The following is a 16,242-nucleotide window of genomic DNA, read 5'->3' as shown; positions in this document are numbered from 1 at the left end:
GGTGCCTGTGCTCGCCCGCCCGGTGGTCACCCCCGTGGGCCTCCCTGGGCAGTGGTGTGCTCAGCTCCATGCCAGAGGAGCTGGGGGAGACCCTGCAGCTGCAGGCGCGCCAGCTCCTCCTCAGGCCTCTCCCTCACCTGATTTTGTTCTTGGATGTCATCGCATGATGGTGCTGGTGGCCTCCCTCTTCACAGACAAACTGGGGGCGCCGGGTTATCTCGCCTGAATGCTTGCATCAGAAGTGGAGTCAAAGTCCTAAGGACTCCTGGCGTCTTAGTTCCCTAGAATCTTTTTTTTTTTTTTTTTTTGACAGGCAGAGTGGACAGTGAGAGAGACAGAGAAAAAGGTCTTCCTTTGCCGTTGGTTCACCCTCCAATGGCCACCGCAGCCAGCGTGCTGCGGCTGGCGCACCGCGCTGATCCGATGGCAGGAGCCAGGTGCTTCTCCTGGTCTCCCATGGGGTGCAGGGCCCAAGGACTTGGGCCATCCTCCACTGCACTCCCTGGCCACAGCAGAGAGCTGGCCTGGAAAAGGGGCAACCGGGACAGAATCCGGCGCCCCGACCGGGACTAGAACCCGGTGTGCCGGCGCTGCAAGGCGGAGGATTAGCCTAGTGAGCCGCGGCGCCGGCCAGTTCCCTAGAATCTTAAGCCAGCTCCAGGAAGGACTTCTCCCAGGAGGGAATCAGGACAGTGACCTTGGGAACAGAAGGAAGTGCTTCCAGTGACCAGAGGCAGCCTTCTGGGGGAGGTGTGGGACCCCCTAGAGCAGAGGCTGAAGCACGGATAAGTTGGAGTCAGGGTGGCCAGAGGTGGGAGGCGGACACTGGGTCTGTTGGTTGATGACTGGCTCTGTGTCCTTGGCCGGTTCACCTCCGGATCTCACCTTCCTTTCTGTACATCACTGGGGCTTGAGGAGGGACATCTAAGAATGTTTAGAGAAAAAAAAAATACTACCCATAACTTTCCCATCTCTGTGGATATCCTTCCCAGTACCTTCAGATGCAGAGATGGCTGATGGGGCCCAAGAATGGTCTAGGACGGCAGATTCAAGACCTCCAGCTGCTTCTTTGCTGAACACCAATTTATTAGGAGCACCCTCATGGATTGGGAGAGACCTTATTCAGGACATCGGATATCCTCAGGGCCCAGAAGGTAGTGCGGAATGGTTGTTCCTGGCAGGGCATGGGGGTGAATCCCCACGGTAAACCCCTGAACACCAGGCACAGCCAACCTCTACTGAGTTGAGTCTAGGAGGGTAATCTTGGAGCTCCTGCACAGGAAACTCTTGGGGCTTTCCTGGGAATGCACAGAACAAGGGCTTCCCTGTAGCAAGGACAAAGCTGCATCATATGGGACAGAACTAAGTTTCAACTAAGACAAAGCGTGGTGGCAATTTAACAGGAACAATTCCCACGCCCAGCCCTGTTTCTGAGCCTGGTGGCTGGGAACAGAACTGGGTCCTTTGGAATGAGTCAGCCAGTACGGGGTTCTTGGACCATAGGATGAGGGCAAAGTACAAGGCAAGCCTCTAAAAAGAGACGCCAGACCTCCTGTTAATACGAAGGCGCTTCAAAAATTAGTGGAAAATGTGTGTATTGAAAAAGCTCTGCATGAATTTCAAAATGGTTTTGCACTGAAATAAATTTATCTTCCATGTGCCTGTCAACTTTTTGAAGTATTCTTGCATAGTCAAGTGGGTGCTCAAACAATTAATGGGGAAAATCCAAGAGATGCTTGCAAAGTGAGTCACAGACTTTGCATGAAAAACTGATTTCCTAAGACCAACCAACATTTAAAACCTGTGGGGTTAAGTGAGATTAAGAGATGAGGGGGGCCGGTGCTGTGGCGTAGCTGGTAAAGCCACAGCCTGCAATGCTGGCATCCCATATGGGCTCTGGTTCGAGTCCTGGCTGCTCCACTTCTGATCCACCTCTCTGCCATGGCCTGGGAAAGCAGTAGAAGATGGGCCAAGTCCTTGGGCCCCTGCAGCCACGTGGGAGACCTGGAAGAAGCTCCTGGCTCCTGGCTTCAATCGGCACAGCTCCAGCCATTGCAGCCAATTGGGGAGTGAACTAGTGGATGGAAGATCTCTCTCTCTCTCTCTGCCTCTGTCTCTCTGTACTCTGACTTTCACATAAATAAATAAATCTTTAAAAAAAAAAGAGAGAGAGAGATGAGGAAGTGTATTGGAAAATAAGAAGAGTTGCCACCATGAGGGTATAGAGACTATCATCTATTCTATTCTCCTTTCTTGTATTGAAAGAGCTGGTCCTGAGATTTAGCTATGCTTATGGCTACCCAACTGAAGACTTCATTTCCCAGCCCCCCTTGCAGCAAAATGTAGCCATGTGACTAAGTCTGAGCCAATGGAATGAGAATGAAGCAACAGGTGTTGGCCGGCATTGTGGTGTTGCAGGTTAAGCCACCATCTGTGACACTGGCATCCCATCTAGGCACAGGTTGGAGTCCCGGCAGCTCCTCTTCTGATCCAGCTCCCTGCTAATGTACCTGGGAAAGCAGTGGAAGATAGTTCAAGTGCTTGGGCCCCTACACCCATGTTGGAGACCTGGAAGAAGCTCCTGGCTTTTGATCAGTCTAGTTCCAGCTGTAGCAACCATTTGGAGAATGAACCAGCAGATGGAAGACCTATCTCTCTGTCTCTCCCTGAGTCTGTAACTCTGTCTCTCAAATAAGTAAATAAATAAATCTTAAAAACAACAAAAAAGAGGGCTTATAATGCAGTTACAAAAGGACCAGTTTTGTATGACTCCACCTTCCGTGTGAGGTACCTTGGAAGCCAAACTCCTGGAGGCAGAGACTAGCATGGGGGCTGCCAGCGGCTGGAGGAAGGGGGTGCACGTTCACCGGGTGCAGAGCTTCCGTTCTTCGATGTGAAGAGTTCTGGAGCAGGACGGGGGCAACTATGGGAATGTACTTAATGTCCATAACGGTGCAATTGACAATGGTTAAAATGGCCAACTTTATGTTATGTGTATTTTATCACATTTTTTTTAAAAAGAGCATCTGGATGTCAGAGACAAAAAAAAAAAAAAAAAAAAAAAAAAAAAGCAAAGATGAGGGAGCACGCTGTGTGCTGTGCAGGTGCCAGGGAATGGCGGGCAGCCACTGCAAGGGACTGCTTAAAGCTGGCGAACCACAGGTGTGACCAAGGCCCCAGGCAGCACTTTGAGTGCAGCCTAGCAGGTCCCTGAGTAGAGGGCCCAGTTTAACTGTGCCTTGACTCTTGACCCACAGAAACTGGATGGTTACAAACACACGTGTGGGCCAGCACCGTGGCTCAATAGGCTAATCCTCCGCCTTGCGGTGCCGGCACACCAGGTTCTAGTCCCGGTCGGGGCACCGGATTCTGTCCCGGTTGCTCCTCTTCCAGTCCAGCTCTCTGCTGTGGCCTGGAGTGCAGTGGAGGATGGCCCAAGTGCTTGGGCCCTGCACCCGCATGGGAGACCAGGAAAAGCACCTGGCTCCTGGCTTCGGATCAGTGTGGTGCGCTGGCCGCAGCGCGCCGGCTGCGGCGGCCATTGGAGGGTGAACCAACGGCAAAAGGAAGACCTTTCTCTCTGTCTCTCTCTCTCACTGTCCACTCTGCCTGTCAAAACACACACACACACACACGTGTGTTCATTCAAGTTGCTAAGCATGCAATCATTTGTTATACAGTAATAGGAAACTAAGACACCTTCTATGTACTTAAAAAGCTCCTCCTGGGGCCGGCACTGTGGCATGGAGGGTAAAGCCACTCCTGCAGTGCTGGTATCACATATGGGTGCTGGTTCGAGTTCCGGCTCTTCACTTCTGATCCAGCTCTCTGTTATGGCCTGGGAATGCAGACGATGGCCCAAGTGCTTGGGCCCCTGCGTCTGTGTGGGAGACCTGGAAGAAACTTCTGGTTCTGGGCTTTGGATCAGCCACCTCTGGCTGTTGGTTCCATTTCTGGAGTGAACCAGTGGATAGAAGACCTCTCTCTCTGCCTCTGCCTCTTTGTAACTCTGCCTTTCACATGAATAAATAAATCTTAAAAAAAAAAAAAAAGCTCCTCATGTGTCTAAGAAGACACACTATTTTAAGGCTATTTTAAGGCTGGGGGACCCAAATCACTCTGCACAGCTCACTCTGGCTGCTTCAAGGAGGGTGAGTATAGAAGCAGCAATACCAGTTGGGAGCCTACGGCAGTGGCCGTGGCAGAGATGAGAAAGAGAGCTATTGGGATACCACCATGAGCAAAGAACAGAGAGAACTGGACTGATTCAAAATAATTTGGGAGGTGGGTAGTAGCTTGGGAGGGCAGAGGCAAGGGAAGGATCAATCATATCTTCCAGGAATTGGGCCTGAGCATCTATGACGGAGACCCAGCAGGGAAACTTGTCCCTAGGAAGTGCTTTCTGGGATGCCCCCGTGGTAGTGAAGAATGCATTTGGCTGTAAGTAACAGAAAACCCACATGGCTAGGCTGATCAAGATGTTTAATGCCATCGCATAACAGAGGCCAAGGTTGGCTCAGCAGTTGGTGGAAACGGAAAATTATGAGTCACATATTCCTGAATTCAGCCCTGGCTAGAAAAGTTTAATTCAAGTTCAAGGCTGCAAGCCTCACTCCATGGTTAATGAAGGACCTCAACAGAAGGGAACCTATTGACACAGGTGCCTTAGGAAGACAAACCCTGGGTCAACTTGTTGATAAAGTCAGCAAATATTTACATGCCCATTATTGTACACTGTAAGTTAAAACTATACCTTTTTTCCAATTTTGATCACAAAATTCAGTCTCTAAGTCTATTGACTAAGAAGGGCAAAGGGCTTTCCTGAAGTAGTGAAAGTTCTCCTGGTAATGGTTCTAAGGATCCTTGACTTACAACCTTGTAGTAACGTATGCCAGATAGCATATTGTAGCAAATTGTTCACATAAGGTCACAAATTGTATTTGATCTTTTGGACTTTCCTGGACTTCATGGATCTCACTCACATTTACATAACTTTTTATTTTTATTTTTGACAGGCAGAGTGGCCAGTGAGAGAGAGAGAGAGAGAGAGAAAGGTCTTCCTTTTCTGTTGGTTCACTCCCCAATGGCCGCTGCAGCCAGTGCACTGCGCTGGTCCGAAGCCGGGAGCCAGGTGCTTCTCCTGGTTGGAAGAGGACCATGCAGTTGCCCTTAAATGTAGGGACATAGTAAAAGGCACAAGTCTTCCTTGTGCAGCTGAGTAATGAGGACATAGTAGCTTTAAAGCACTATGCAGAATCAACACAACGTCTATGCTAAGGCCCTTGGTTGGCCCTCTGCTGACCTCTGGTCTGCTCAAGGGCAGCAAGATGGCCCCCAGCTGTACACCGTGCCGGAGACGCGCACAGCAGGAAAGGGAGGAGAAAGCTGGCCTTCCCCTGCAGCTATGAACAATGTTTTTTTCCCAGGAGCTATTCATAGGTCAGTGGCCAATCAAGAGCAAAGGAATTGGCTTTTCTTTGATCGGCTTAGGTCAACTGTGGATGGGCATATTGCAGCCTGGTTGAAAGTGCCGTTTTGTTTGTAAGGAAGGCAGGGTGGGCAGAAGGGCTGCCCAGCACGGGCTGAGATTTCAGAAAGCTGCCTCTGCCTTCATCCCCGTGCAGGCTGCACAGCCCTGGGCGCCCACAAGTGAAGACCCATGATGGGCAGAAAACAGATGTGAAAAAGCTCAATTTTTATGGAGCACTGAGTACTAAGCAGCTTTGTGGGGGAGTAAGAAGACTGGCGGGGGGGTGAGTGGCCCAGGGTCCTTCTTGGAGGACTGGCCTTGTCAGGGAACAGGCTGGCCTTGTGGGTAGAGCCCTGTCTGCTTCCCAGGGCACCTCTGATGGCCCAGGGCAGGCCAGGGAAGCGCTCCTCTTCTCCCGGACATCCCTCGCAGGGACACCAGGGCTCGGCGGGCCTCCAGGAAGACGCTGGCGAAGCGGCCGAGAAATGACCCCAGGTTTCTCCCGACCTTCCTCCAGCCCTGGGAGACGCGCCAGAAGCGGGGCCCTGGTTGAGCACTGGGCTCTGCTCCCTTCTCTCCCAGCAGGGACGAGTGAAATACCGCCCACGAGTGAAGAGACAACACCCCTTGTGCACCTGTTTCAGGAAGGCCTTGCTCCCTCGTCCAGGCTGGGAGCTGGTACCACCTGCCCTGTCCAAAGCAGCCGTAACAATCTGCTCCTGCTCTGGTCTTGTGGGCCTGAGCCCTGCCACACTCTCCACTTATTGACTCATGGAGCACTTTCAACTGGGACGACAGAGAATGAAAGACAGTCCCCCCACCCCAATCCCCAAAGTCTAAAGCTGGGCCTGCCAGAGGGTTGGTGGCCACCCAGGCCCCCGGCCTACAGTGTGACCAGACATGGAGGCATCTGAGTCAGGCAGCCTATTCGTGGGAGGTGCAGGGGCACATGGTGTTCCATGTGAGGGGCCTGGGTAGCCTACCAGGCCCTGTGAGAACCCAGGCAAAGCCCGGCCAAGCTGGCCACCCAAGGGTGCCTTCCAAGGCAGGGCTGGGCCTCTCACCAAGAACCTCGGGTTCGGTTCACCTTCCCAGAGACTCCCCCTCCCCAAGGACTCCTGTGGCCTCCCTTGCCCTCCCTCTCTGACCCAGGTCTCACCCCTCAGGGGCCCCTTTCAGGGACAAAGCTGGCCACCCTAAGTCCACCAGTCAGCAACTCATGGTGGCAGCAGGAAGCTTCCTGGGGAGAGCTCTAGGGACTCCCAGACCTGACGCCCTCATCAGGATTTGCGCCAACCCTAGGGTATCCGTCCCCCTCCTTGTCCTCTGTGAAGTGGGGCCACATATGTGATTCACACCCAGGTCCCCTCCACCGCGGAGGCCCCTGGTCTATAGATTCCTCTGGGTTAACCCACCCGCATTCCGGTCCTCACAGTATTTTCTCAGACTCTTCTGATTCCACCTGTACCTGGATTTGGGGTTCTCGGTTCCTCGGTGTGACTGCCGGTCATTATATTGGTTCCAGCTCCCCAACCAGGAGACGGGCAGCCCCCCCACCCCCAGCAGTCCTGTCTGTGCCTCCCAGGGGCAGAGGGTGCTCCTGGGCTGGAGAGGCATCTGACACCCCACTCCACACAGGGCAGCCCCTGACTATGGAACTCCCTTCCTCTGGGTCTGTCCAAGCAAAGGGGTGGGCACAGGGAGGGGACTAAGATCCGAGACTCTGGTGATACCCTTGAGCAAGCTACTGTAAGAGGCAGGGAGCGACTGTGCAACCACATCCCCCTCACTGGCATCTGGGGAGGACTGGATACATTAACAGGTGTCAAACACTTGGGCCTGCAGCTGCCTGTGGCAAGCTCCAGGCAAAGGTGGGCATCTGTTCTTGCAACCGGGCCCAGCAGGAGCCACGAAGAAGGGCAGAGCTGGCTCCATCTTGTTCCTGACTGCTGGGGCTTGTACCATGGTCCCTCCGGTACATCTGGGCACACTGGCACATGAGAGGTATTCAAAACCTTCCTGAGAATTGTCAACTCTGAAAAAATTATGCATGGATTTCAAAGATATTTTGCCCCAAAATAAGCTCATCTTTTTTTTTAAAGATTTATTTATTTATTTGAAAGGCAGAGTTACAGAAAAGCAAAGGCAGTGAGAGAGGTCTTCCATCTGCTGGTTCACTCTCTAAATGGCTGCAACAGCAGGAACTGAGCTGATCTGAAGCCAGAAGCTAGTAACCAGGAGCTTATTCCGGGTCTCCCATGTGGGTGCAAGGGCCCAACACTTGGGCCATCTTCTGCTGCTTTCCAGGCCTGGATGGAAGTGGAGCAGCTGGGACTCAAACCAGCACCCATATGGGATGCCAGCACTGCAGGTGGCAGCTTTACCCACTACAACAAAGTACCGGCTCCAATAAACTTATCTTTCAGCCCCATATTTTCAGACTTTTGGAGGTTCCTTCGGCTGGTTGGAGGTTTCCTTGGTTGATTGTGGGTAACTAAAGCCACAGAACGGGAAACCACAGCTAAGAGGGGATTGTTCTATTCAATGCAGATGATAAAAGGTTATCTGTAACAAATAATGATTTATAAAAATCAACGACAGGGGCTGGTGTTTAGTGTAGAAGTTAAGTTGCTGCTTGGGAGTGGCGCTGTGGGTGTTGGTTCATGCCCAGGCTACTCCTCTTCTGATGAACCTCTCTGCTACGGGAAAAGCAGTCTCTGCCTGGGAAAGCAGTAGAAGATGCCTCAAGTCCTTGGGCCCCTGCCCCTGCGTGGGAGAACCAGAAGCTCCTGGCTTCAGATCGGCTCAGCTCCAGCCATTGGAGCCATTTGGGGAGTGAACCAGGGGATGGAAGACCTCTCCATTTTTCCCTTTTTCTGTAATTCTGTGTCTCAAATAAATGAAATCTTAAAAAAAAAAAAAAAAAAAAAAAAAAAAAACGGTTCTGCTTGGCACACCCACATCTCCTATTGGAAGACCTTGCTTGAGTTCCGGCTACTCCAGTTCTGATGCAGCTTCCTTTTCTTGCGTACCTTGCGAGGCAAGATTACTCAAGCACTTCCACGAGGGAGATCCTGAGTTCCAGGCTCCTGGCTTCAGCCTGGCCCAGGCCTGGCTGTTGTGTGCATTTGGAAGTGAACCAGTAGACGGGCTATCTCTATTCCTCTGGTTTCCAAATAAAAGGAAAATCAATTTAAAAAAAAATTAAAACCTAAAACAATACACGCAACAGAAACACCCTAATAGAAAAACGGGCAAATGTCAGCAGTGCAAGTCAGAATAAATGAAAAAATAAATATAGGAAGAGAGACTCAGGCTCATTAATTGGCAATTGCAAATCTATGAGGCGCCATGAGAGCTTTGCCGCACAGGTGTGCACACACACGGCTCAGAGTCCTACTGCAGAAACCTAGGGCCGGTGACTTACCACCTGAGAAATCCCCACATAGGAAGTGACCATGACCGTGGATTCCCACTTCACACTCGACTCTCCTGAGAGCTTTAATGACTCCTCCGATTTAATCAACAACCAGATCAATCGGTTAATCAGAACATCTGGGCGAGGCCCTGGAACCAGCCTTTGGGAGGCTTCCCAGGTGGTTGCAATCTGCAGAACTGACAGCCTCTGTTTTTTTAAGATTTATTTATCGGAAAGGCAGAGTGACACAGAGGGGGGAGTCAGAGTGAGACCTTCCATCTGCTGGTTCACTCCCCAAATGGCTGCAACAGAGCCCAGAATCCCATCCATGTCACCCCTATGGGTGGCAGGGGCTCAAGCACAGCCCCTGTTCTGAGCAGACTTGGGAAAAAGTGGGTGGTGGATGGCACGGGAACATCTGATGTTGCTCAATGCAGCTGTTCTGGTGACTGAGGTTCAAGTAAGATTGCACCGGGATCGAGAGGCTGGCAGTAGGTCCAGCCTGTTACCTCCAGGATGGGGCTGCCTCTCCAAAGAGGGCGACTCACTGATGGATAAATCCACCTAAGCGCAGACTTTAAGGGCCAGACTTTCCTGTTTCCAGACTCTTAGAGAACCCAACTCAATTGCAAACTCAAAAACATTAAGATTGGTAAGCAATGGCCAAGTGGTTCCTGAGTCTCGGCAGGTGCAGGCTATGTAAGGGCCCCAACACGCAATTAAAACACGGCCCCAATCAAACCACCACAAGGTACCGCTTCACACCCATTAGGATGGCTATTGTGGGAGAAAAAAAAGAAAAAAGACCCAGGAGAGAGGAATCCGAGTCCTCGTGCACTGTTGGTAGGAAAGTAAATGGTGTAGCCACCATGGGAAACGGGGTGGCAGAAACTGCAAACCAGGGGGAAGCTAACAAAACCCAAGTCCTGACTCTCAGCAGTTAGCTCCAGCAATGTTTATCACTAAGCCTGAGCAGGAGTAACATCAGACAGAAACAGCAGCAGCCTCTGGCTTCACAGAGCCTCTGTACAAGTCTTCTCTGCTTTTCTGTCCACGCCGGGGCAACTGGTGCAGGGAGCCCTGGCCACCCCACACAGGGTAGGGCTTATGGGGAGGAACACAGACCTTGATACTGAACTGCGGGCAGAGCCAGGGGCAGTCAGGCACGCAGCGGTCCCAGTGGTGCCCGGGGTTTTCTGGGTGGCAGTGAGCTGCTGGGGCCCCTCGAAAGAGCCTCCAGGGGCAGGGAAGCTCAGGCACAGGGCAGCAGGGCCAGGACCCTGCCCCAGGGACAGAAACTGGGGAGGTGGAGGGTTGTGCCATCACACACGCAGCTCAGGAGAGAAGCCTTGGGTGGGGACTCTGCTCCAGGGACAGATGTGGTTGGGACGAACAGGCCGCAGGACAGCAGGCTGTGTGCCATCCTCCTCATCAGGAGCCCCTGGAAGCCTGCTGCCAGCACCGGCTGCTCACAGCAATGAGGCCTTGCTTCCCTCCGCTGGGGTGCGAGGGGTCCCCAACAGTGAAGCATTGCTCCCCTTCTTCTTCCCGGTGAACAGCCCCAGGCCTTTGCGATTTTGCCACAGAGACAAAATTTGCAGCACAGGGGAAGCCCCGGCCACCTCGGAGGGGACTTGGAGATCCTTGTTAATAATCCTGAGACACGAGGGGCAGAGATGAGCAATGCCGTCACTTCCTGGGGAAGCCAGCCCAGGCCAGAGGAGCCCAGTCACTGCCGTGCTCTGCCCTGTCATTTGGAAGTGCCCATGGTTCATGTCTCCTGGTCCTCTGGAGCTGAGGCCAGGCTGGCGGCGTCCACACCCGGGTCCTCCAGGCCGAGCAGACGGGGCCATGGCGGTGGCTATCTCAGGGGCTGCTTGAGTTCGAATAGGCCCGTGCCGCCCTTGACGACCTTCCCGACCACAAGGCAGGCTGAAGGGGACCTCAGCTCGTCATGGGATCCTGTGGGAGACACAAGGGTGCACGTCACATGGTTGAGGGGGATGAGAAGGGACTTGGGGGGGGGGTGTTCAACACCACGGTGGGATGGGCTGGTTCTGCGTGTCTGAGGCTGAGGCTGCAGGAAGCAGATTACCCATCTGCTGCCCCCCCCCCCCCAGCTGCCACGGCGGCACTGCCATATGAGGCACCGTGGGGAGGAGCCCGGGGGCTGGGCAGGGTGCGCGGTGGGAAGGCCTGGGCACGGCCAGCACTGACCCATCATGGTGGCCTGCTTCAGAAACTGGAAGCTTGTCTCGAAAGTCATCTGCTGCAGAGGAGAGGAGTTTGACCGGATCCCGAAGCGATTCAGGGGCTTGTACACACCCTCGAAGCACATGTAGTCGGCCACCAGGGAGAGGTGGCGAGGGTCGACCGCAATGCCTGTAAGTGAGCGAGCGAGCAGCGTCGGAACGCATGCAGGAGTGACGAGGGACACCAGGCGGCTGCTTCCTGCCCCAGCTCTGCCGCCCCCAAGTCCAGCTCCTCAGCCCTTGTTGGGAGAGCCCCCCACGGTCCCTGCATCCTGCTTCTACTTCCAGCCAGCAGCACTGGAACTCAGAATCTAACCACACTGTTTTCACCGGGGGGCAGAAATCCCGAAGGCAGGAGGGGGCCGAGTCATCCAACAGTAGCTTCCTCACAGGGGCTGGCAGGGGAGAAGCCCTGGGGGTCACAGAGATGGGGCTGCCATCTTTGCGGTGTCAGACTCCTGCAGAGCCTCCCAATCGCACACTCGCTCCCCCATGTCCAGTTCCTGCCTCACTGCCAGATGGACTCAGCCCTGACCCTCTCACCCGGGCTGCTGGGTGCTCCGGCCAGCGCCAGGCCCTCAGTGTGTCGTCTTCTTACCGTACACGGCAAACACGTCCTTGATCTCCTTCTCGATCACACGGAGCGCGGCCTCGATGCCGTACGTGTTGGCCATGGCATGGATGTCATTGGAATAGAGGCGGCGCAGATCCAGAATCTGCGGGGAGGCAGGGAGGGCCGTCTTTAGGGGCCAGGCCTTCTGCTCCCTTCCGTCTGAGCAGAGCCGATGACGAAATGTGCAGAGGCAGCCCAGGATGAGCGGGAGGAAAGGCCGTGGGCCCCCGGCTCTGTCTTGCTGTCATTATAGGAGGCCTGAGAGGACCTGGGTGCACTTTAGACCCTACAGGGTCTCCCTGTTTTTCCTTACTAGCAAGATGACTCCCCTGGAAATTACGGGGGCTCCTCCTGCAGAGACACGTTGTGCAGCTCTTCAGGGCGACACGTCAGCCCCACGAGGCTCTGTGGGGCTTCACCAGGGGCCTGCGGCTCCAGCTGGGCTGTCTGGGTGGCCGTACCCCATGGCTGGCAGAGCTGCAGCCCAGCAAGTCATGCGCCACAGGAGCAAGCAGAGACAGGCAGCCTGCCTCAGGTATGACATGAGTCACCCGTGCAGATGGGCAGCCGACTCTGAGCAGGGCGTGCACGCGTGCTCAGCCCCTGGGGAAGCACCAGGGAGAAGCTCTGTGTGGTGAGGGGCCCCAGGCAGCAGAGGACCCGGGGTTGAAGTGCATGAGGCATGAGGAGCTGTGCCAGTTTGGCGTGGACCAGGGAAGAGTGGGCTGGAGGGCCCTGCTGCTCAGCATTCTTGGAGGAAAACCCTCACACTCAGGGCCCGAGAGCCTCTGGGAAGGACCCGGAAGTCTGAGTTCAGTGGGAGAACTTGGGGCTACAGCTCAGGCAAAAGGAGCAAGTGGGACAGCAGTGCCATGAGCAGTGTGTGGGGCTGGGCCACTCAGCTCCCAGGGCTCCCTTCACTAGATCAACGGTAGAGCACCCTGGCCTATTCTGCTTTGGCAAACTCTGGGTTTGGGACCGTCTAGGTTTCTGCACGGCAAACCCTCACGAGGCCAACGTGCACCATGTGTCTCCAGGCGAGTGAGGGCACGCACGCTTGGTTTGGGAACCTGGGCCAGCGGCACGGGCGGTTCTGGAAGGGCCAGCCCCTGGCTGCAGGGCTGGCTCTGGGACAACATGCGTACCTCTGCGTACTTGAACAGCTCTGGCAGGTTGATCCCTTCTGTGCTTAGCACGAGCTCCTTCTCATTCTTCCTGTTGGTCGTTTCGTTCAGGAGGCACCGAGTGATGCCCTTGGTTGTGTAGACCACGGCGCTGTGGGCCAAGGACACCACCAGGGAGCTCATGTCAAAGTTAATCTTCATCAGAGGAAGCTTCAGGGTCACCTGCAGGAGGAGCAAGAGCTGAGCCGGGGAGACCCCCTCCCCATGGCCAGCTTCCCAGGAGACCGCGCAAGGCCCTGGCTGAGGGCGTCGGGGCTGAGAGCTGCACCTTCACAGCCAGCGGCGACGACACAGGCTCCTAGCCCACGCCACACTGCTCCAGTGTCCTTTCCACGCGCACTGCACGCAGTGCACGGCCCTCAGTGAGTCTCGTAATCTGCATTATCAACTGCGAACCCCTGAACTGGATCAAAGGGAGGACACAGGGTAAGTGGGTGTCGAGGCACCCAAACCATCCAGACTGAGGGAACCACGAAATTCCTTGGAGAATGTGGCCCATGTGGTGGGAGCTGATGGGCTCCTGCTGGCTGGAACAAGGATTGTGATGTATGCTGACCTGTTTGGTGTGCAGAGGGTAGATGAGAGGCTGCATTTAAAATACCAATAGGGCCTGGCAGGTCCCGCCCACACACTGACTACCTTGGAACAATCAGAGACAACTGGCTCACCAGGGGTCTGAAAGAGACATTGTGGGGCTGCACTTTGCAGCAGAGGGTCCACAGCTGTCCCCAGGCCCTGCCTCGCGCCCCCCCTCCCCTTGGGGCCAGCTGCGAGCACACGGACCTGGCACCACAGGCTCTCCTCGGTGTCATACTGGTAGTCCTCTACGAACGCGTGGGCCTCTCGCACGGCCTGCACCCGGCGCTCCACGGACTCGGCTCCCCGGGGCTCCTGGCTGTGGGGGGTTTTCTGGGGCGAGTCGTCCTCGGCACCGGAGCCCACCTCATCGTTGTCTGGCTCCTGTGCCTTGTGGGCGCCTTCACTCTGGAAATTCCCTTCCTCCTGCGCATCCTCGTCTTCATTCTCTTCTCCCTCCTTCTCCTCCTCTTCTTCACTCTCATAATCGACCTAGCAGGAAACGGAGCTCGGCTGTGTTACCTGTGACTACTCGGCTATTGCCTGTGGAACAAGCTCCCTGGCAAAGCCTGTGCCTGGCCTCTCCGGGGGACCCCACCTATCCACACTCCTGGCCTTTCTGCTCTGGCCAGGCTGCCTTCCTCCTTCCTCCCCACAGCCCCTCCTGTGGGAATGGTGTCCCTAGTCCTGCTGTGCCCCCTCACACCCCACCCAGCCTGCCCTGGCTCGCTCACTCACTTCAGCCCTTGTACCTGCAAATTTCCTCAGCACCCCCTAACCTGCCCTTTGCCCTTGCACTGATTCTGAAAGTAGGGGACTGGATTTCGGGGTGGGCTTAGGGTTATATGTCACTGTAGAGGCAGCTGACTTCCTTCAAGTCTGATTCCAGCCCAGGGACAGCCGGATGCAAAGGGCAGCCCTGGGACAGCTCCTGGCCCATGTCCTTCCCCACTGGTTAAGTGCAGAGGTGTTCGGGCAGGCAGGTGTTGCTTCAGGTGTCCGGTGGGCTCCGGCAGAACACAGAGTGTGGCCCAAATGCCTGAGGTGTGTTGGTGAAGGAGAGGTGTGGCTACAGTGCCTTCCTCCCCGCCACTGCCCGCTCACCTCCTCCTCCTGCTTCTTCCTGCGTTTGGCGTCAGACGCGTCCGCGTCCCCCTCCTCAGCTTCAGCATCCACGATGTGCCCGTCCTCTTCCTCATCACCTTCCTGCTCTCCCTGTGGTCAGGGCACAGGGAGAAGAGGATTAGCTCAACACCTAGTGCTCAGGGGATGGCGACTCCACCTGTTCACCCGCAAACCCAGCCATCGTTCATCCACCCACCCACCTGGCCGATGGACCCTTCCATCCCCCACCTGCTCCGTGTAGTCCCAGATTCCAAGCTCCTTCCTTTCAGTCTTCATCTTCATATGCAAAGTATTTAATTTTAAATATTTAAAAGAATAGGGGCCTGCCTCATGGCACAGTAGGTTAAGCTGTGTCTGCAATGCCAGCATCCCATACGGGCACCAGTTTTAGTCCCAGCTGCTCCACTTCCAATCCAAGTCCCTGCCAATGTGCCTGGGAAAGCAGTGGAAGATGGCCCAAGTCCCTGGGTCCCTGACACCCACGTGGGAGACTCAGATGGAGTTCCAGACTCCTGGCTTTGACCTGGCTCAGCTCCAGCTGTTGTGGTCATTTGGGGAGTGAACTAGTGGATGGAAGATCTCTCTGTCTCATTAACTCTGCCTTTCAAATACATAAATAACCTTAAAAACAATTTAAAAAGAATAAAAGTCCCAGGGCCCAGGTCACAAAAAAATGGGGTAAAATATTGTTCCAACTATTTTTGACCAAACCCAGTCGTAGGTGGGGATGAGGAGGAAAGGTTGTCTAGGCAGAATGGTGAGTTTTCTCCTCCTGACCCTGGCTCCTAGTTTCTTATCATCTCTTGGGTAGATGAAGAATCAAGATCAGGCAGCCTTCCAAAGACTTAGTCTCCTGCTTGTTTGTGCTTGAGCTAGCCTATTAGTGAGCTCACAGGGTGGGAGAGACCTGGCATTTTCTCTGACCTCAGAAAGGTGACACAGGTGAGACCACAGGGTCAGATGGGGCGATCCCACTCCACATGTGCCCCACCCAACAGGCTCTCCACATCGGCTGCCTGTCAACTGCTGGCTCAGAAGGCACTCAGGGACCGGCCTAGGTTGCTGCTCAGGTCTGGCCTGCGCCCGGCTCCCCTGACAGAAGTGGCATCATTATTCCTGGACTCTTGCCTCCCTGCCCCCTCGTTTTTCATCACTGAGGCCAACCTCCCGTTTTTTTTTAAATTTTTTTAAATTAATTAATTAATTAATTTGAAAGGCAGACTTAAAGAGACAGAGACAGACAAAGAGGTCTTCCATCCACTGGTTCACTCCTCAAATGGCTACAACAGCCGGAGCTGGGCCGATCCAAAGCCAGGAGCCAGGAACTTTTTCCTGGTCTCCCACGTGGCTGCAGGGATCCAAGCACTGGGGCCATCTGCCACTGCTTTTCCAGGCCATTAGCAGGGAGCTGGATGGGAAGTAGAGCAACAGAGACTTGAACGGGTGCCCAAATGCAACGCAGGCACTGCAGGCAGAGGCTTAGCCTACTACTGCAACCTCCCTACTTTAAAACACCTCTCTGGCCCCTGCCTGGGCTCTGTGGGGCTCAGTTCATCTGGCTTGAAACCAGAAGAAGAACTTTCAAAGGCTCAGCAGCCTCCGTG

General features: G+C 54.6%; 1 protein-coding gene across 1 annotated transcript in view; it reads right to left on the bottom strand.

Annotated features, from left to right (window-relative positions):
* Positions 1-7,559: 7,559 nt before the first annotated feature.
* Positions 7,560-16,242, bottom strand: part of POLR1A (RNA polymerase I subunit A) — an 82,144-nt gene continuing 73,461 nt past the window's right edge. The window contains exons 29-34 of the mRNA XM_002709657.5: positions 14,618-14,728; positions 13,721-14,005; positions 12,899-13,099; positions 11,739-11,856; positions 11,106-11,270; positions 7,560-10,850 (exon numbers count right to left, since the gene is read on the bottom strand). Of these exons, the coding sequence (XP_002709703.2) occupies positions 10,750-10,850; positions 11,106-11,270; positions 11,739-11,856; positions 12,899-13,099; positions 13,721-14,005; positions 14,618-14,728 (981 nt within the window). The 3' untranslated portion in view covers positions 7,560-10,749. The remainder of the gene's footprint in view (positions 10,851-11,105; positions 11,271-11,738; positions 11,857-12,898; positions 13,100-13,720; positions 14,006-14,617; positions 14,729-16,242) is intronic.

Source organism: Oryctolagus cuniculus, chromosome 2 (genome assembly GCF_964237555.1).
Source record: "Oryctolagus cuniculus chromosome 2, mOryCun1.1, whole genome shotgun sequence".
In the NCBI taxonomy this organism is placed as follows: domain Eukaryota; kingdom Metazoa; phylum Chordata; class Mammalia; order Lagomorpha; family Leporidae; genus Oryctolagus; species Oryctolagus cuniculus.
The sequence above is the reverse complement of the archived record's forward strand: the minus strand, read 5'-3'. Positions and strand labels throughout refer to the sequence as shown.